Source organism: Trichosurus vulpecula, chromosome 8 (assembly GCF_011100635.1).
Source record: "Trichosurus vulpecula isolate mTriVul1 chromosome 8, mTriVul1.pri, whole genome shotgun sequence".
Classification (NCBI taxonomy): Eukaryota; Metazoa; Chordata; class Mammalia; order Diprotodontia; family Phalangeridae; genus Trichosurus; species Trichosurus vulpecula.
The window spans coordinates 81,557,352-81,579,411 of NC_050580.1; the positions used below are offsets into that span (position 1 = coordinate 81,557,352).

Below are 22,060 nucleotides of genomic sequence, written 5' to 3' on the forward strand. Positions count from 1 at the left end.
TTTCATCAAAGGTGGTATTATTCTGAGTATTTTATTTAAAACAAGGCTTAAAAATGCACTAAGACTTCTGGGACATTGTATTAATTGTACCAATGATTTGTGTTTTATTCCTCTTACTAGACCATAAACTCTATGAATGCAGGGATTCCCCCTTCCACTCTAAACTGTTTTCCACAGTTCCTTAACTTTGTTGTGTGTCATGGACCCCTTTGACAGTCTGGTGGAGCTTATATAACCTTTCTCAAAGTAATGTTTTTAAAAGCATAACATAAAACGTAGTTGTTCAGATACGTCAGACTCTTCGTGACCCCACTGGGGGTTTTCCTGGCAAAGATAGTGGAATGGTTTGCCATTTCTTTCTCCAGCCCATTTCACAGACGAGGAAACCGCGGCAAACGGGGCTAAGTGAGTTGCCCACGGTCATACTGCTAGTAAGCATCTGAGGCTGTACGTGAATTCTTCCCGACTCCAGGCCTGGCACGCTATCTACTGTGCCACCTAGCTGCCCATAACATAAAACACATAGGATTAAAAAGGAAACTATCCTGAAATACCGATATACTGAAACCCTGAAAGTGAAATGTCAATCATATTAAAATACTGAAGCCAACTGCACCGAAGTGCCCATGTAACTTTTTCCGCTCAGGTTTGGGGAGCTCCTGAAATCCCCAGGCCCCTGCCTGAGTGTTTGCTGAATGACTCAATGTTGGGCACAAGACACGAGGAGGACGGAGGAGGGCGCGTCTCCGGCCCTGTCATGAGCTTGGGCAGGTGCTGGCGGCTGCCTGAACCGCTGATGCCACGGGGGAAGCGCGCGCCTCAGGTAGCGAGCTCCCCAACGGAGCTAGGGCACTCGGAGGCGACAGCACGGGTCTCCCCTCGGACTCTGCTACCTCCAGCTGCTCCGCCCGGCCTGGGGGGTGGTGAAGGCTAGTTCGCTTCTCCCTCCTCGGGCAGGAAGCCGCGTCCATCAGGGACTGGAGGAGCGAAAGTTTGGAGACAGGGTGCTTCCTCTGTAGCCGCCCCCCCCCCGACCTTAGCAACGTAAGTCACTGTATTTCCGGGATGTCCTGGCCGCGGAGGATTCCCTCGTGACTGAGCGCATGCGCCTCCTCGCCTCATTTCCCCCCCTCCCCCCTCCGTCAATTCCGCGGCCTCTATGCCGGCTGCCATTTGTAGGGGGCGCCTGCCGCCCTCCCTGGCTGCGGAAGTGGGCGCCTCATTCTGCTCGCCATTTCCGGTTGGCACAAACCTCAGGGAGGAAGTGGCGTGCTGCGACCCGGGGTCACGCTGTAAAGTCTTCCGGTTGTCGCATATGTCTCCCGTGATCCCACGTGTGTTTTTCGGGTTGTTGGAATCCTTCTCCTCCACGGTACCCACGGAATAATCCAGAGAGGCTACCCTGCGTGCGGCTGCGGAGAGGCCCGAGGATGAAGGCGGTAAGTACGGGAGCACCAACTGGAGCCCTGGCGCGGCCTCCGGAGCTTACCAAGGGGGGAGGAGGAGGCCCGGCTAGGTCTGCTCGAGCGAACCTACGCAAGGAAGAGCTTGGGCTACTGGCCCAGAGCCCTGGACGGGGGGTGCAGGCAGTGTCTGAGAGTCTCTGGTTTTCTTATCTGTAAAATGGGGATAGGGAGCGCAGTCCCTCCTGCGTCACAGGCTTGTCCCCCCAGGCTTGTGGTGAGGGTTAGTAAGTAGTTATTAAGCGCCTAATATGTGCCAGACACTGTGAGACCCCACATTTACTAAGCGCCTGCTACGTGGCAGTTAGTGACAGTGTGTTAAGTTTTGGGGATACAGGAGACAAGCGTGCCAGGCACTGAGGAAAGAGCTTTACAGATTTATTTGATTAAGACAGCTACTCTGGGAGAGCATGTGTGCTGCTGTTATCTTTACTTCACAGTTGAGGAAGCTGAAGTTCAGTGATTTGTCGCCCATCTCAGGCCGGATTTGATCTCAAGTCTGACTCATTTCCAGGCCCAGCCCTCTATCCACTGTGCCACCCAGCTGCTTCTGGGCATGGGGGGAGCAGCGGGCTCTCATGGTCAGACTTGCACTTCTAAGGAAATTCACTTTTTCAGCTTGGTGGAAGATTGATGAGAGACTTGAGGGAGGGGGACATCGAGCCCTCTGTTGCAGTTGTGCAGGCCTGAGATGATATATAAGTTGGAAAATGAATGTAAATGCCATTTATTAGAATAGTAATCAGTATTTGGTTTTTAAGTATTAAAACACAAAGAGTTAAGCAGTGTTTTGCCGGTGTGTTTCAGGTTTAAGACAAGGGAGAAAGATAATAGGGGAAAGAGCCGTGGGTATGATGAGTGGTCTCTAAGTGTTTTAGGTGCCATTCCAATGCACTTATCCCTTCACTGAGTTGTATTTGCAAAGTGCTATAAGGTTTGCAAAAATCCTTTTTATCCATTCCCTCATTTGATCTTCACAACTCTGTAAGGAGGCTCCTATTATCATCTCTGTTTTCTCTGAATGAGAAAACTCAGGCTCATTGAAGTTAAGTGATTTGCTCAGGGTCACACAACTAGTAAATGCCTGAAGGTTACTCCCTGTCCTCCCCAATGCACCATTATATCCACTAGCTGTACTGTTTTCCTCTACTTCTTCTGTCTGAAAACCATAGATATGGGGTGTTTAAAATAGAACAGCTTTGATGCAAACCATTAAGTAAAAAAAAAATCATAGAAAACTACAACCTTAAAAATGAAATCTTTTCTAAGTAAACTTGAGCATGTAGTGATTCTTCTCTTGTTTTCTAGCGAAAAAGCAAAAAACGGGCCCCGAGCTTTCGGAAACTTCTGAAAACTAGTAAAGTCAAACTTGACAACAAGTTAAAAAATAAACAATATAAACAGCAAAGTACTGCCAAGAAATACAGAAAAGAACAAAGGAAACTTAGACAAGCCGTGAAAGATGTTGTATCTAAGAAGCCTGTTCCATTGGAGGATAGAAAGCACGTATTTAGAGGTAAGCGTGGTAACGTTGAAATCATGTGCTAATTTATTATAAGGTGATCTGAATGGGTTGGTGGTATGAACACTTTTTACAGTACATTGTCCAACATATGCATGTGTATATGTATGTTACACATGTTGGTATAGTTATAACTACTACAGAATTATTCTTCATGGTGTTCTCAAGCTGCTGTATTTATTCACTTAAAATTGTTTCACTGTCTATGTCAGTTTTTCTGCCTGACAATAAGGATGTGACTACTACTTTCCGTCTCCATCCTTCAATTTTGGTCACCAATGCTCTTTTTTAAGGATTGGAAAAGATTGGAAGCAAGGGAGATAGAGGTAGCAGGTGCTGAAAACAATGGATATGAATAGAAGTCTGGGATTAAAAACTTAACCAAGAATGATCACTATGGCAACATGTCCTATTTAAGTTTTTTATGTTCTACCATTCCCCCCTCTTCCCAGGTATTCTCAGGGCTCCTAAACACAAATGCACAATCCTTGTGTAAGTTTTTATTTTTTAAATACTGTAATTACACACTGAAAGTATTCTTTCAGACTTCTAGGGTCTAGGTGAAATAGCACTAGGAAACACAAGGAAATAAACTCAAAACCAATTTATACCTAAGAAGTGATTTCTGAGTGAATTGTCATCCTGTATGCTTTTATGTTCTTTAGTAATTCAGTGGGTCTTACGTATCATCAGTCTGGACACTTCCTTCAAAGATGTAGATTGCAACTCCTCCCTACCTTCTCCTTCATTCTTTGCCATTCTTGTTCACATCTTACTGTAAGCCCTCTGTAGGGCTCTACCCAGTATGCCTGGGCCGCCTTTTAGGTTTCCTGCCACTGTGTGGGTGCTAATAGAGCACACATGTATCTTTTGGTCTTGCTGTATGACAGGCCTCTTTCCTTCTCTTCTCATCTCTTTCTCAGATATCTTTTTTGTGCCACTTCTGTGCAGTTTTTTATTGGTTGGCTCATGACCACAACATGCCTCTTTATTGCCCTTGGGATGACCTGCAGCTTTAATTCTCTGATGATTGTGGTGTTCCAGGACTTCCAGGCATATATTATTAGTGGAAGAGTATTGATAAAGAGATGGTTCAGGGAGAAGCTTGGGGTCATTAAAAGTACCAAATGCAGAAGTTTACCCAATGCAGTCAAACCTCCTATTCATTTCTGGGCTTAGCTTTTGTCCACTTGTGGTCTGTCCTCATTAAATGTGTTGATGAGCCAACTCTATAAGCTGTCTCTCTAAGCTGCTCATGATATTCTGAATAATAGTGTGGCTAAACTCTTTTGAGTTAATTTTGAGTGTCATTTAGGAAGGTTTGCAATGTTCTAAAGCAGGGGTGGGGAACCTGCAGCTTTGAGGCCACATGTGACCCTCAAGTGCAGCCCTTTGGCTGAATCCACACTTCACAGTTAAGTTTGGGTTCAGTCAAAGGGCTGCACTTGAGGACCTAGAGGGCCACGGGTGGCCTTGAGGCTGCAGGGAATCTGCACTGTGTCGTGTCCCCCACCCCCATTGTAAAGTTTTTAGCAGTCATCTCAAAATCTGAAAATATGAACATCTGAAGACCTTGCCATCTATATAAAGTACTTCTTGTTGGGCCTGTGTATTGGACTTCTTCCATTACCATATTAAAGATCTCTGAGGATTTGTCTGCTTGTTTTGTGCCTCCTTGCTTTTAGCAATTATGTAGTTGTCAAAGTTGTCTTTGATGTATCTTGCAAATATACTCACGTGATTTTAACAATGATTGGGATACACCTTCTTGCAGGAGAGCCTTTAAAGTGGTATTTTGTTTTATGGAATCAAATGCTTTTTATTGTCAAATAGTAAACACAGTGGCACCTTTAAGTCAATTGTGTATATTTAAAGGTGTTCGCTGTCGAATGTCAATTATGAAACCTACCTGTTGCTTGTATTTTCAAGGATGTCCTAAATACACGTGTACAGTAGTCTCATAAGGAGCTTATAGACATGGAAAAGTCAGTATATGGTTCAGTAGTTTGTTTTTATTGGAAAGAAGTTCCGTGATTTTTCTAAGCATTTGTTATCTTTCAAATTCCTTGAAAATCAGTTTCCCAGAATCCTCAGAATGGTTACCTCCAGGATAGTGTTGTTTCCTGTGTATTTAGAATTCTTTTCTTATCATTTGTTTTCTTGTGTTTATGCTTCCTTGAACCTCATGTTGGGGGTCACTGTGGGAGAGTTGTCATCTCTAGCTCCTCTGTCCTTGATGGTGAAGAGAATTGGTTCTAAAAGTTCCTATGTCATTAGTCAAGGCCTGGGATGTGAATACAATTGTGGTGGCTTCATTGTTACTCATGGAGATAACATTGTTTTGGTGGTTTTGGCAGTCTCTTCCATTTTTCATCTGTCTTCCTAGTTTGATCCTTAAATGCCCTTGGCCTCCTTTGTCTTCAGGCCATCGGTGACCATTAAGTGCCTGCTCTATGCTGGGTGCTGGGCTAAGTGAGGGAGCTCCAACGCTAAGCTCATGTCTGAAGGCTGAACAGCCGTTTTCATTGGATTTCTTGCCAAACTTTTAAAACTTGTTTTCTTTCCCACTGTCTGTCATTTTTTATACTTTTTTATACATTTCCCATTGTCATCCTGTATAGAATTCTTCTAATGGTGTTGTCATCCTACTTTACATTCTTTATGTGAGATAGAATTAAATGAGAGGAAAGCGGGGAAATGAAAATTTTGACCTAATATCTATGTATTTTCCTATCTATAGGGCAGACTATGGATTTAGTCACAAGATTTTTATTCTAATCACAAAATTGCAAAGAGCTTTATTTCCACAGTAACTAATTTCTGCTTCTGAAACCTTTGAGGTAGCTCAAAGAACAGAGGAGGAGGAGGAAGAAGAAGCCCTTCCTTTGGACATGATGGATGAAGACGACTTGCAGTTACTGAAAGATTTAGGTCAAATGCCATCTTTTTTAACTAGAGATCTTTCTTCTAGGTAGGTATTTCTTTGGGAATATTTGGAGCATTGTAATAAAAAAAATTTGGTGGGGGGGGATTATGAGCTTAGAAAGACAAAATATGTAGCATTGTGAATAGTAGTTGTGAAAATAGTCCCATCTAAATTTAATTGCTAAAGGTAACTGAAGAACAATAAAAACCAAATTTGCTTAGTGCACATTTAAGTAGAATCTGAATGGATGCATGAGTGGAATGTGGGGGGGATAGATTGCTCTTCTAAAGGCAGGTGAAGGAAGTGATAGAACAGAACAGGCAGAGACAGGTCAAGTGGAGGCATAGAAAAGAGCCAGACATAACGCCTGGGGAATTTGGGGCCTGCACCACATAGTAACTGAGGTTTCAGTGTTTAATACATGATTGATGAGGATTTAAAATTTATTCAAAACAGAGTAAAGTCAAGGTCAGATTTTGTACTTAGGAACATTTAGGTAGTTAATATTAGTGGTGTCTTATTTTTCCCTTACTTAAAGAAAAGAATTATTTCCTTTTAACATGTTATTTTTGCCAAAATGTGCAGTGAGCCTGTTCATGTCAAGAAACGGAAGCAGGAGAGCATAATAGACAAATACGAGAAAGTACCAAGACGACTGCAAACTGAGCCAGAAAAAGAAGTAATTCACCTACTTCCAATAAAAGACAAGTGCGGTATTATTCCACAGACCAGAGAGAAGCCAGGTAAACTAACAATTGAACAATTGAATTTAAATTGCTTTTGATGAGATTGAGTTATTAACAATTTATTTTTAATATGCAGTTGTCAATATTAACACAAATGAAGAGGAAGAGCAAGAAGAAATGGAGTTTGAAGAAGGTAATGGAATGGCCTTTTGTATTTAATTGGTTGAAAAACAAATTTTAAATGCCAGCAGGAAGTATCACAGTGAGTTTTTAAATCTGACATATTCTGAAACATGAATCAGTGTTTAAGGAGTGTTGGTCACTTCAAGGCTTGAAACACAGTTTTCATCATTTATATTTAAACATCATGAACCTTTTCACTTTCTGCTCTTGGTCTTCCATAGCTAGATAAAAATCACTTTTGAGTCTGCATCTGGCTGTTTTTTCCTTTTTGTCATGTCATTTTTTAACCTGGAGGAGGAACTACCAAATTAAGTTTAGGAATTGTGTAGTTGGTGTATTCCTTTTTGACCTTAAAATGATTCTGGACACTACAGATTTTAAGAATTTCAGTTCCTCGTAAAGGAATAATTTTTTGCATGTGCCCATATCCGAAAATAGAATATTGGGCTTTAGCTCTCTCCAGTCTCTGTGCTCACTTTTGGATCATGATCTATGTCATGTCCCCTAACTGAGGGGATACCCTAAAGCTCTGTCTTGGGCCCTTTTCTCTTTTTTCACTACATTCTTTTTATTTGATGACCTCATCACTTCCCATGGATTTAATTATCATGTCTATGCAGGTGACTCTCAGATCAGTATATTCAGCCTTACTCTGCTAAGCTCCAGTCCCATAAAATCAGTTGCCAATTAGACAGTTCATGCTGTGTGTCCTGCAGGCATGTCTGTCTCAACATGTCCAAAACAGAACTCCTTACGTTCCCCCCCCCCCCCCCCCCCCCCCAATCCACCCTCTTTTACCTTATCCTGTTTCTGTTGAGGGCATTAGCATTCTTCCAGGTACTCAGGTTTGCAGTCTCAGTGCCATCCTGTACTCACGCTCACTCACTGCAGCCATTTGACAGATCTCGTCACTTCTACTTCTGCTGCCTCTCTCGCATCTGTTCCCTTCTTTCTACTTGGCCACTGCCTTGTTCAGGCCCTCAGTAACGGTAGCCTCTAAAGTTGTCTCACTACCTCAGGTTTCTTCCCATTCTAATCCATCTTCATATACCTGCCAAAGTGATTTTTTAAGGTGCAAGTTTTTAAGTCTTACCAAATTGTTCATTTTTACGATATTGGTATTTTAAATTGTTCTTCTAGTTCTGCTCACTCCACTTGTGTCCGTTCGTACAGGTCTTCTGAGATGTCTCTGAAACCATTCCCTTCATCATTTCTTACAGCACAGTAGTATTCCATTACTTTCATAACACCATCATTTGTTCAGCCATTCTACAATTGATGGACACCACCCCTTTAGTTTCCAGTTTTTTGCCACTACAAAAATTTCTGCCATCAACATTTTTATACATATGGGTTTTTTTTCCTTTTTCTTTGATCTTTTTAGAGAGTAGGCTGTGTCAGACTATTCCTAGCTGTGTGACTGGGTCATACCTTTAACCTCTCTCAGTCTCCTTTTCTTCATCTGTGAAATGGGAATAATAGCACTTTCCATAGTGGTGTTGTAAAGATCAAGTGAGATTTGTAAAATTCCTTCCAAACCTTTAAGTGCTGTATAAATGCTAGCTATTGTTATTGCAGATATAAACTGGCTTTTAAAGCCCTTCACAATTTGGCCTCCTCCTTATCTTCCAGCCTTACTAGATGTTATTTTCATACATGCTATAGTCCAGATAAAATAGCTTTCTGTTCCTCAGAGAGAAGGGTAGCTTGCTGGTGCAGTGGATAGAGCGCTAGGCCTGGAGTTAGGAAGACTCATCTTCTTGAGTTCAAATCTGGCCTCAGACACTTCCTGTGTGACCCTGAGCAAATTACTTAACCCTGTTTGCTTCAGTTTCCTCATCTGTAAAATGAGCTGGAGAAGGAAATGGTAAACCACTCCAGCATCTTTGCCAAGAAAACCCCAAATGGAGTCACAAAGAGTTAGACATGTGTGAAACAACTGAACAACAACAGTAAATCCTTACACAGAGCACTCCTGTGTCTTGTCCACATGCCTTTGTACATGTCTGGAATGGACTCCCTTTGCACCCTCTTGCTTCTTATAGTCCCTAGTTTCTTTCAAGGCTCCACTCAGGCACCAGGCCCTTAATCAGTTTTTTCCTGCTTCACCCTGTCTCCAGCTACTGGTGGCTTCCCCAACCCGGTGCTTTTATATCTATTTTGTCTATATTATGTATGTACATGTTTTCTGCCTTCTGCAGAGAGGCCGTAAAGTTCTTCAGGGCTTGGGGCTGTTGCAGTTTTTTTTTTTTTCTTTATATGCCTAGCTATTAGCCCAGAGCCTGGCATGCAGTATGCACTGGTGAGCTGGTGAAGGTTTAACAGCCAACTCTGGAAGAAACAAAATCAAAAATTTATATACATGTTTGTGTATATATAACTTTAATTTTAACTCTTAATATAAAGGATGTATAGGATTCAATTTACAAATAATAATAATATATGTTATGCTTTATTATAAATTCTTTGTAGCCATTTCTCTGCAAATGCTGTCATTTATTTTATTATTAGTATTTTTGGAAGCATTTGGGGTTAAGTGACTTGCCCAGGGTCACACAGCTAGTCTGAGGCCACATTTGATCTCAGGTCCTCTTGACTTCAGGTCCACTGCTCTATCAACTGCTCCACTTAGCTGCCCCTTGTTATTTATTTTTGCTGAGTTCTTGTATAAGAACTGTATGGTTACATTTCAACCATTATTTGATAGATGGAGTTGTATCCCAATCTATTCTTTCCCAATATTTTTTTGTCACTGTTTCTCACTCTCCTACAAATTATATTTGTTAAGTTCAAACCTCTTTCAGCATTAACTCTATTTATTGCAGTTGTGTTGACTTTTTTTTTAGCTTTCTGTTTAGTTGCAAGGGTTGAAACATTTTTGATTCTACATTAACTTCAAAATTCTGAAAAACATTCAAATCAATTTTGAATTTCTACTTATATGCTGCAATTTTTTTTAACCAATTATCCATGGGTAAGTTAGTTCTTCACAAGTCCAAGTAGGTAGTTCTAATAAATCATACTTTAATTATAATTTCTGTTTGGTAAAAGATGTAAGTTCATGTATTGAATTATATTTTTTAGCAACCTTCTTTGGAAGAACATTGCATTTTTTTTCTTACTAAATGGAATTTCTTCATAGTTATCTGACTTAATTAAATCTTCAACTTGAAATTCATGCTTTCTAGTACCAATCTTTATGTTTTCCGAAGTCCTTGTGGTGCATTTGATTTTTGAGCTTTCTGAATATTATTTCATCCTGATTGCACTGCAGTTTAAAATAATGAAGATTTTTCAAGAATGTCAGTCATTAAAAAGCAGAGTCTTGCAAGAAATTGATGTTTGTTAATTTCTTTGACAAATCAGGATAAGAAGAATGAGAAAAATGAACTTATGATGCAGGATATTTGTGCCATACAGCAGTAGCAGTTCATAAGCTATATGCTACACTTGACCAGTTTTAATAATTTCAATTTCGTATTCTTTTCAGTTTCTATGTTGGCCTCATTTTTATTATATTTGTGATAAATAGTATACATTTTATCCAAGTGATAAATAGCATACTTGTTATCCAAAAATATTTTAAATTGATTCACTTGTTTCATTTCAGATATTCAATTATAAGGTGATAATTGCAAACAATGATTTGTCAGATGATGATTTTAGGAAATTTTTCTAGCAACTTCGTAGCTATTTCAGCCTTTTTTCCCAGCATTCACTTAGGACTATGAGAACAAAATGCAATTAAATTTGCTTTCAAATATTCATTATTGTAGCGACATTCATTTAAAATAGGTAGTATAATGCATTGAAAATACACACTGCTGTGATTGACACCAATTCTTTTAAAACAACAAATACTGGTATAGCTGCTGATTAAACTGTGCAAATTTAACAGTAGCTTGTATGTGTTGGTGTGAGTTGGCTTTAGCATACCATTAGTAGTAGGTGCCTGATAAATGCTGGTTGGTTGAACTCAAACTGATTTTATTTTGTAAAAATTGGGCTCCAACCATTTAGGAATTTGTGAATATTTATTTTGGAACTAGTTGAAATTTTTAAAGGGTTGGGTGGAAAACCTGCAGCCTTGAAGCCACATGTGGCCCTCTGGGTCCTCAAGTGCTGCCCTTTGACTGAATCCAAACTTCATAGCAATGAGTCTGTTGTCTTAAGCATTTTAATCACTCTACCAGCATGCTAATTATTTTAAGATCTAATCCAGGGGTAGGGAACCTGTGGCTTCGAGGCCACATGTGGCCCTCTAGGTCTTCAAATGTAGCCCTTTGATTTTAAATGTAAGGTATTAAAACAGATTTGTTCTGTGAAGTTTGGGTTCAGTCAGAGGGCTGCACTTGAGGACCTAGAGGGCCACATGTGGCCTTGAGGCCGCAGGTTTCCCATCCTTGGATTGGACCTTCAAATAATTAGTGTGCTGACAGAGTGATTAAAATGCTTAAGACAACAGACTTATTTGTTTTCAAATCTCCTAAAAGTTGTTTGGAAGCATGCCTTTACATTTGAACAGATGATAGGATAATTACAAATCATGTTTTCCTCTTCATTCTCTTGTGAGGGAGTTTTGTTAGACACTAATGTCTTAGCTTGGGTACCATGTACACTCATAAGTATTAACATGGTATTTCTTTAATATTATTCTGTAATTCTTTTTCACCAGATCAAGCCGACTTCCTTCTAATCAATGTTATTTTGTTTCAGTGGTTACTGAGAATCCCATGCCAAAGCTAACTACAGAAGAGTATATAATTGAGAGGCAGAGGAAACTACAGGACAGAAAAATACACATTGCTGCTTTGGCATCTGCTATCTTATCTGATCCAGAGTCCAATGTAGGTAGTGTTAAACTCTTTGAGACTGTTTCTTAAAGAGCTGTTGCAAACTCTGAATGTTTTCAGTCTGTCTTGTCTTACAAATTAAATGTAAAATCATATTAACTTGCCTGCAGTAGGGGTGAAGTGTCGTGCAAGAGAAAGAGCTCTGGACACAGAGGTCAAGAAACCAGAGTTTGGCTCTAAGCTCTGCCAGACTGGGTGGCTTTGGGCATATAGTAAAAGCTTAATGGATGCTTACTGATTATTTAGAGGCTGGTTTTTTGTTTGATTCTCTGAACGGGTATACTGGATAGTTGATTGACACATGATTTTAATATGTTGTGCAGGAAGGCCAGGGTTATATCATATTTTAAGATAACCCAACATATAGTTCCCCCCAAACTTCCAAGAGAGGTAAATTAATAAAAATACCATAGCTGAATACTTATACTTTTGTTTACAAAGCACTTTTCTTCATAATAAGCCTGTGAAGTAGGTTGTGTAAATATTATCACTGTCATTTTACCATTAAAGAACATGAACCTCTGATTGTGGGACTTAACCGTAATTACACAGATAAAGTGTGGCACCACCACTTGAAGCTTCTCCTTTCCAGTCAGTGTTCTACTAAACCTTGTGTTTTTCATAATACAGGATTGTTTGCCTTACAGTGTTCCTTTTAATAGCGAGCCTTAAAATACCTTACATTTAAATTGTGATTCAGTTTACAAAAAGGTAGTTTACAAAGAACCTTTCAGGATCACATGTGTCACCTAAGTGATGCCTTCCTGTCTTTGGCATTTAGGCTTTCAGGCCTTCATTGTCAGTGTAATTCTTTGTGTAGCACTGTGATGAAATTCTATTTTAGTGCTTGATTTTGAGCTTTGTCTCCTAGTGCTTGCTGCTCTTACTTGTTATGATCTATTTTTTCATTCCACAAGTTATTCTTTTAACAGATTAAGAAGTTGAAAGAATTGCGTGCCATGCTCATGGAACAGGATCCTGATGTAGCTGTCATTGTACGAAAATTGGTGATGGTTTCCCTGATGGAGCTATTTAAAGACATTACTCCTTCCTACAAAATTCGACCTCTAACAGAAACAGAAAAGGCATCCAAGGTATTGTTACAAGCTTTCCACGCTAATCTCATATGTGTGGCTTAAAGAATCTGTGGTGAGTAAAATTGCAACAAAGGCAGGCTAAGACTTTTTCGCCAGGGCAAGATAACAGTTTATTAATAGTAATGCATAAACTTTTAGTGAAGTGGGCCATGCTGGCTATCTCAGTCAAAAAGCCAGAAACTTCAAAGGTATGAGAAAACCCTCTTTAATTGAGATGCAAGAAAGGAGGAGTTCTGGATGGTTGGGAATGTCACAATTGGTGAAAGCTAGGAAGATGGGTTGGCCTTCAAGTGTGGATGATCATACCCCTCTGGCAGTTAGAGAAAGTTAATTGTTGTATAGGATCCAGCTGCCAGAAAACCAAAACCACCCCAGTCAGAATCCCCCCAGTTTGGGAAACCAGATCACCCCTAACTGTAACAAGGTAGAGGACAGGAGAGTCACCCCTGAGGAGGAGCCCAGTCCAGGCTTCAGGAGCTTTGTGGGTTTTTCTCAAACTCAGCCCAATTTCCCTTTAGTGATATTTTATTTACATTTTTGTGGTCTTTGTGTGTATTATTATCTTGGTTGTATTTATTTAACTGTGTACTACTTCATACAAATTTTCATGTTTCTGAATTTCTTATAATCATCTTTTCTTATTGCACAGTAGTATTCTATTACATTCACATACTTTAACTTTTTTTTTTTAAGTCGTTCCCTAATTTGATAACACCCAATTGACTTCTGGTTTTGGTATACCCCAAAGAAGGTTGCTGTGTCTTTTTCTTGACATATATGATGAGTAATGAAATCACTGAATGTAAGATGTAGAAAGCTCAGTCGGTTTTCTTACATAATTGAAAGAACAACTGGACTGTTTCATGGTTCTACTAGCTGTGAATTATTGTCCCTGGATTCTTCATAGCCCTTTCATTATCTTCTGTCATCTTTGCCAGTTTGTGAGGAGGAAATCTCTTTTGCTGTTAGTGATTTGAAGAATGTTTTAAGGTAGTCATTTATAGTTAGCAATTCTTTTGAAAATTGCTTAGATCCTTTGCTTATCTGTTGGGAATGGATCCCTTCTGCATTTTAGATGCCAAATTTTTACTATTCATAATTTTTATAAATATTTTTCCCTTACTGTTCTTTTTCTTTTAATTTAATTGCTTTTTTTGCTGTGCAGAAAGTATATTTTAATGTAGTGTAATCAAGTATACCTCTCTTGTCCGCAACAGTTCCTTCCATTTGTTGAATTAAAAAAAATTGCCATCCCTCATAACTGATAAATTCATTTTGATTCATCTCTTCCAGCAGGCTGTGCTTTTTGTTTTGGTCAGTCTCTGATCTAGCTGGACTTTACTGGATCATTTGGTATAAGATCTGATTCCGTGTACTTACTTGCCACTTACCAACCAATATTCCCAAATACAACTTTTTTTTTTCAGTTTTTATTTACTGAAGTCCCTGTTGTAGTCTTTCATTTTGCTATATTAATCCAACCCATCCATGAACATTGAATGTCCTTTAACTTGTTTAGGTACGTTAGTCTGCTTTTAAATCTATAGTCCTTTATACAGGGTGTCTTTGATTAATATCCAGTGTATTTCTTCTAAGTTGAGTTCATTGTTATTTTTTATCTTTATTTCTAGTAAATAAAAATGAACATGATGTTTTGGCGTTAATGTTGTATCCTGTGACTCAATATTTCCATTAAGTTTTTGGCCAAAGTGGCAAGATTTCTTTTTGCCATGTTATATTATCTGAAAATAATATTTCACCCTTTCGTTTCTAAAGTCAGTTTTTCAAATCTCTTTTTCTTTTTTTATTTCAGTAGCTTACTCCTGAAAGTAAAAGCAAATGTCATAAAATATATTTCATATCTAAACTTGCAGCCATTTGAGAGAGTGAGGACATACTGGAGGTTGAAATTGAGAGGAGAGTTGGTAAAGGGGGAAACTCATTATGCCCTTCATTTTGTACTAGCCCTGTAGTTTGGAACTTGGATGTTTCTGTAAAAGAATCTTAAACAATAATATAGTATTAGATCTTTGGCATTATCAGCATAAAGGGGTTTTAAACCAAGCATATGTTAAAAAGCATTTATGGTTCGTAAAGTTTGTGAATAATGGAATGTTACTGTCTGTTCTAGGGGTTGCCATGTTTGCTAGCTGTTTAAACCATATGTTACGATCTCCAGATGTGTACCAGCTGTAAAAAGACAGTTTTTATTGTAATGTAGTATGGAGGGAAGGCTCAGAATTAAAAAACATGATTCTAATTCTGACTCTATCACTTATTAGCTGAATAATGCTGCCCTTTTTTAGAATGGTAAACATTGCATGTTTCCATGATGTCATGAAGAAAGCACTCCATAAGTGTATAAAAGTGCCATACAATGTAAAATAGTGTTTCTTAATTTGGAAAAAAATTATTTATGTATTTTTGCAAAACCCTCAGTTCTGACATTTGTTTTTTAGTTGTTGTTTTTGCAGATTGAAATACTTTGGCTTTGAAATGTGAATTTTTGTCTTCTTATAGGTCAGAAAAGAAACCCAGAAACTTAGAGAATTTGAAGAAGGCCTAGTAAGCCAATATAAATTTTATTTGGAAAATCTGGAACAAATAATTAAAGGTAAAATGATTTATCTGTGTTTTTGTTGGAATTTGCTCAGTTATTTGGTTTCAGGAGGAAAGAAGAGTGACTTTAACCATAAATGTTTATAATAAATTCTTGAGAATTTTACTACACATTAGTGACTGTGGATGATGAAGTTTTCTGCCAAACTCCTTTTTCTTTTGTATCTCCTCCTCTGCTCTTAAGAAGAGACTTTGGGCATTGGTAGGGAAGGGAAGTGGACGTGACCTTCTTTATCCATTACTTTAACTTAGCATATTTGGACTCTGTACTGGATTCATCTCTTGGTTGGCAAGCCTTGGTTATTTGGGGATAGGGATTGTGAGTCTTGTTGACCTGCATTATGAAATGGCCTCTTGCACTGCAAGGTTTCAGAGGAAAAGGGGCAGGCTAGACATGGAACATGTGGTACCTATAAAATATTGATGTCATTGAAGCAGCATGAAGCAGTGGACCTGGAGTCAGGAAGATCTGAGTTCAAATCTGGCCTCAGCCACTTATTAGTGGTGTGTCCCTGGGCAAGTCACTCAACCTTTGCCTGCCTCAGTTTTCCTCATCTGTAAAATGGCAATAATAATAGCTCTTATGTTTTAGGATCAAATGTGAGCATCAAATGAGATAATAATTGTGAAGTATTTAGCATAGTACCTGGCTATAGAAATGTTAGCCGTTGTTGTTCTTATCGTCCCACCTTAGACACTCAGTGTGACCCTGACCAAGTCACTTAACCTCTTTGTGCCTCAGTTTCCTCATTTGTAAAATGAGGGGGTTGAATATGGTGACCTCTAAGGACCCTTCTAGCTCTAAATCTGTGATACCTGATGTCCTGACTGTCAGTGACTTTTTTTTTTTTTTGCTTACTAACTAGATTCCTCTTTCTAAGGCTCTCTTAAAATAGAGCTTGGCAGAGTAGAGTTTGAGAGCTTACTTTGTGAGTATCTGGTTTTTACTGCTGGATTTTACTGCTAGGTGATGGAGTGATGGCAATTAGCTTTTAAAATTTGAGCATGCTGTATTAAGGGGCTAGTTACACTATAAATGTTTTTCTTCAGGTCAAATATATTGCTAGAGATACTTTTTTAAGCTTTTTTTTTTCCAGTTTACCAAATTATTTAATTTTTGTGTTTCTTCATAAATGATTGAATCATGCTAGTAATTTTCTAACAGGCCTGCCTCTGCAGAGGTCTTTATGAGTAGATGACTCACAAGTGAGGTCTCTATCCTTCAGGCAGTGGTGTCAGACTCATATAGAAATAATTTCTGTGGCATTGTATTTATTCAGAAAACACAGATTAACATCATCCATATTGTATTTTTATTTATTTTGTTAAACACTTCTCAGTTGTATTTTAATCTAGTTCAGGCTGTACTCAGGAGTTTGGTGGGCACCTTGTTTGACATTCTAACTGAGGATCACATTCTAACTGAGGGTACAGAATATACACATGAAGCAGTTTGAAAACAACATACGAATTGCAAAAACAATAGAGTAGAAACTGTGTTAATGGTGATGTTAGCTGAAGAAGAGGACTCCAAGTTTAATTGAAAAAGATTTCTGTTGCAAATAAGGAATAGAGAAGACTTGGTGGAGGTGGAAGGCAGAATATGGTGCATAGATATAGATAGACATGGAGATGTCTTATCTAACAAGATTTGAGAGCTAGTTGACAGATTGGTTTGGCTAGGAGGAAGGGTACAGGGAGAATAAAGAGAGATCAGGGTGAAAAGGTATCAGGGAAGGTACTTTGAAAACTAATTCACAAGTTTAACAAAGGTGGTTAAGCTTCAGCCACTGAAGGCTTGTGTCAGGAAGTAATGTGGATGTACTTCTGATGAGAGAGACTTGTAAATCACCAACTGCTATTTTTCTGGGTACCAAAATAATTGCAGTAGCCTAGCTAGTTCTGCTTCCAGCCTCTCTGAAATGTGGCTCATCTTACACAGAGCCACGAGAAGACGGATAAATTGTAGAGAATGGGAGAGGTGCAAGGAAACAAGCAGTGTGAGTTTGATATCCTTGCGTAGGAGATGGTGAAAGGTGAGTAGGATGACAGGATTCACTGTCATCTGGAGTAACACCTTCACTAAGTGTTTATTATTCTCTTGGTGTCAGGGGCAGGGCTTTTCTAGTGGGCAAACACAGGACTTGGCCCCGTCCCTGGCATTATCTAACACTAATTCATCATGGGATCATAGATCTAGAGCCAGGAGAGACCTTACAGGTTATCAGTCTAATCCTCTTATTCTGTTTTTGAGGACCAGAGGGATGATGGGACTTGCCCCAGGTCAAACAAGGTCATAATTGGCAGAGCTGGGATTTGAATCCCGGGGTTCTGACTGCCAATCCTCTGTGTCCACTGTATTGTTCTGCCTCATAGTGACTTGTAGAAGAGTCTAGAAGACATGATCAAGAAATTTGCAGCTGATGCCAGAAGCCTGTGGGTTTTAGTTCACTAGCTTGGTTTACATCAGCAATGTGATGTGGTTGCTAGAAAAGCCTGAACAGGCTGATCTAAAATGTGGAGATTGAGAGGGAGAACTCATGGAATCCCAGGGTGTGCTGATAGAGATGGGCAGCTCAGCTCAGGAGAGCAACGAAAGAGCCTAGGAAGGCCCCAAAATTGGGGAAAAGGGCAATCTTAAAGCTTTTAGGGCAGATCTCAGGAGATGCTGATAAGGAGAGCAGTGTTAGAGTGCGGACAAAGCTGGATAGGAAAAGCAGAACTTCTCCAGTGATGTTCGTGCTCAGGCGGAAGTTGATTAAGGATAGACAGGGTCTTTCCTGAGTTATTCTGCATGACCTCTGGGGAGGGTGAGACATAAGTCTTAACTAATTCTGTGTCTCATCTAGTGTTGAGCACAGTGCTCTACAAAAAGCAGGTGTTTACTAAGGTTATGTTGGAAGAATAAGTAAGAGAGCACCTGAAAGGGACTGCATAAAAGTTGTTGTAAGCATCAAATTAGATTGAACTCCAGTCTCACTGGCTAGCATGAGATTGGAGGTTGGTAAGCCCACCTAATTTTATTGAGTTGCCTGAGATTCTCTTATGTTGCTAGTTTGGTAGCTGAGCTCAGTATGTTGCGTTGTATCTGATACAGTGTGTTACGGAACTGCCAGAGAAGAGAAAGCCAAGAGATACTGAGAGTGAAGGGGAATGGACTTTGGGGGAAGAATCTGAACACCTCATCCACCATTTTCTTTTGACTCCCTCAGTAGTCAGAAAAAAAAAATGACCTGAGACAAGCAGGAAGGCAGGATCTTGGATGGAAGTGTTCTATCCGAATGTGACGTTTTAAATGAAAAAGTAACTAGGGGTACTTTACGGCTGCTAATATTGTTGTTGTCTTTTAAAATACTTGACATTTATATATTAGTTTCATCTAAGGTATCTACGGGTTTGGTGTTCTTATTTAATTTGATAGTGTAGGTAGAAGACTAAGTTGCTAGTTATTTCCATTTGTTAAAATTTATCTCTCAGAAAAGAGGAAATAAATCTTTCTCTTGGAGAGGTGGGTGACACATTATGTGTGCAGAGTTGTATATATTATAGCTTTATCAGTTAGGCTTTATCCACATATTATGTGGGAGGACTTAGAATGTGTATGTATATTGGGGAGTGATTATGAATGGAGGAAAAGGGCAGAAATAAAATGTTGCTAATTAAGGAAAAAACTAATATTGTCAAGAAAAAATAAAATTTGCCTTTTAGAGTTGGCATAAAAGCTAAGAATGGTCACATGAGAAATATGGTGGAACACATGTAAGATTGAATGACATTTCTAAATCTTTAAACATTCCATATGTATATTAAAAGAAGAATTTGAAAAGATGCTGACCAATCTAATTTATCACATAGTGTATCTGAATAGAAGTTTTGATTTAGGGCTCTTGTAATAATAACTTTGTGGGAAGCATTATGACTTTTCTGGGTTTTGACTGATAGGTAAATTCAATAACCAAAGTTGTCTTTTGATTAGATTGGAAGCAAAGAAAACTGAAGAAAAGTAATGTCGTCTCCTTAAAGGCATATAAAGGTCTGGCAGAGGTTGCTGTGAAGAGCCTGTGTGAGCTGTTGGTAGCACTCCCTCATTTTAACTTCCACAATAATATTATTGTGTTGATTGTCCCTCTTATGAATGACAAGTCAAAACTGGTATGTATTTCTAAATGTTCATTTTGTTAGAAAGTGTTTAAAAACAAAATCATTCTAGAATCACTAAGATTATTATTATCTTATCTCTATTCCTGTGCCTAATAATGTTTCTTTCCAGGTTGGATTAAAACAATTAGCAAAACTATCAAGAAAATTTCAAGTATTGTTTCTTTACCATGCTTATTTTGTATGTGGTTTGGTTTTTCTTTTTGTTTTAAGTTTTTTTTATTGTGATCTTAACAAACACTAAAATGAGTACTTCCACATACACAGTAGAACAAATAGAGGATTATACATGAAACTGTGAACCTTTATTATGTACAGTTTGAATTTTTAAAAAACATAATAAATTCAACATATAGCTTTTAAAGTTGTCCTCCTTCCCTGTGACTCTTTCTGTCGTTCTCTTCTATGAATTAAGAATGTTGCTTCATTGACTCTTTTTTATTTCTTTTGAGGGAGGGGTTAGTGTCAGCCTTATCTCCATCCCTTTCAGTGCCTCCCCCAGTGAGGGAGGGGGAAACTTTTGAAATAAATGTCTGTGGTTAAGCTAAACAACCCTATTTTGGCCACATCCAAAAATATGTGTTTCATTTTATATCTTGAATCTATCCCATTTCTGTCAGAACATTGGCATGCTCATCGGTCCTCTAGAATCATGATTGACTAGCTTTTGATCAATATTCTTAAGTTCTTCACAGTTTGTCTTTACATTGATGTTATAAATTGGTTCCTTGGTTCTTTTCACTTGACTTTATATCAGTTATATCCTTTCATACAAGTCTTCCGATGCTTTCTGAAAGCTTTCCCTTCTGTCATTTCTTATACCTCAATAATATTGCATTACTTTATACCATAAGTTTAGCCGTTCCCCAATAGATGATAACCCTTTTAGCACCAAAAACCAAAAGCTACTCTAAGTTTTTTTGGTATATGTGGGTTCCTTCTTTTGCTCTCTTTGGATTATAGGTTTAGTAGTAGTACTGAATCAAAGATCATGGTTTAGTGACACTTTGGATATAGTTCCAAATTGCTTTCTAGAATAGCTGTACCATATCACAGCTTCACCAACCTGTTCCTGCAGCTCCTCCAGCCTTTGTTTCCCGTTTTTGTCCTTTTTGTTAATCTTATTGATACGAAGTGGAACCTCAGAGTTGTTTTGATTTACTTTTTTTAAATTCGTGGTTTGGAGTATTTTTTCACATGGTTGTTGATAGCATGAATTTCTTCCTTTGAAAACTGCCTATCCATATCCATTTCCTGTTTATCTTTTGGGGAATGGCTCTTGTTTTTATAAATTAGAATCACTTCTTATCTATCTTGGATATGAGACCTTTAACAGAAATTTTCTGCAAAGATTTTTTTTTTTCCCAAGTTACCAAATTCCCTTCAAATTTAATTGCATGTAATCTGGTGTACTATGCTTTGTGTTTCAGATTTCTGAAATGTGTTGTGAGGCAGTACAGAAGCTCTTTAAACAAGATAAACTAGGCCACACCTCTCTTGGTGTCATTAAAGTGATATCTGGTTTTGTGAAGAGCCAAAATTATGTTGTTAGGCCAGAGGTAAAGATTTGTTTTCTTTCTTATTCTGATTCATGTTCTGGATACAAAAGCATATTTTATCATTGCAATAACCCTCCTATTCCATTTTTCCTGATAAATTACAGGCCATTGCAATTGTACTTAAACTTTTTGGGGCTTAGGTTTCTGGATTTGTATTTCATGGTTATAGGAAACTCTTTGACACTGATGCAGTACTACCTTTTGGCTGCCCTGTGGTGCCGAGAAGCTGTCTCTTTACTATCCCGTACTGCCTTTTACAAATCTATTGAGAGAGAACTCCAAGTCTTTACTGTATGAATTTGAGAGGTTTTATTTTGAACTAGACATGAACATAAATCTAGACCTTTTTAATAAGGGAATTATAGTAGTGGTAAGCAGTCAGGAGAAGGCATTGTAACACAATTGTAAATAAGAACACTGAATTTAAAGAGGAACTAGCTTTGAATTCCAGCTCTTCCCATGTGTCATTGTAGCACCTGTTTGAGCTTCAATTTCCTTATCTCCAGAATATGAGGGGGTTGGGCTAAATGACCTTGAAGGTCCTTTCTGGCTCTAAATTCTATAATCCGATACTTCCTGGGTTTAACATTATCATTTATTGTTTTTTCCTCTGAACATTTAAAATAATTCGTAGATAATGGATCTCTGACTTGCTGATAAGTCACAATTATATAACACTTTAAAGTCTGCCGAGTTCTTTGTATCTGTTGTTTCACAGTGAGTTGAGGGGCAGGGTTTATGTTTTTAGATCTTCTCTTTGAGAAGTCTAATTAGATATTCCTTTAATCAGAAGTCCTCTTTATGTATTTAGACGTTTGTATTTTGGAATAGCTACTGAGGTTCATGACTGTTTGTTCCTGGCGTTGTTGCCTTTTGCTTTGTGTGGTTTTCCAAAAGAAAGAAGAGGGCTTTAAACCATTTGGGTTTTTAGATTTTGGACTCCAAATTACTTTTGCAGTACTTAGATATGAAGTATCGGTGTAATTGTTACTTC

The 22,060-nt window shown here is 38.5% G+C and overlaps 1 protein-coding gene across 1 annotated transcript in view; it reads left to right on the forward strand.

Annotated features, from left to right (window-relative positions):
- The first annotated feature begins 1,306 nt into the window (after positions 1-1,306).
- Positions 1,307-22,060, forward strand: part of NOC3L (NOC3 like DNA replication regulator) — a 49,323-nt gene continuing 28,569 nt past the window's right edge. The window contains exons 1-10 of the mRNA XM_036735870.1: positions 1,307-1,439; positions 2,772-2,979; positions 5,830-5,956; positions 6,497-6,654; positions 6,734-6,790; positions 11,497-11,627; positions 12,566-12,727; positions 15,251-15,344; positions 19,326-19,501; positions 20,938-21,066. Of these exons, the coding sequence (XP_036591765.1) occupies positions 1,431-1,439; positions 2,772-2,979; positions 5,830-5,956; positions 6,497-6,654; positions 6,734-6,790; positions 11,497-11,627; positions 12,566-12,727; positions 15,251-15,344; positions 19,326-19,501; positions 20,938-21,066 (1,251 nt within the window). The 5' untranslated portion in view covers positions 1,307-1,430. The remainder of the gene's footprint in view (positions 1,440-2,771; positions 2,980-5,829; positions 5,957-6,496; positions 6,655-6,733; positions 6,791-11,496; positions 11,628-12,565; positions 12,728-15,250; positions 15,345-19,325; positions 19,502-20,937; positions 21,067-22,060) is intronic.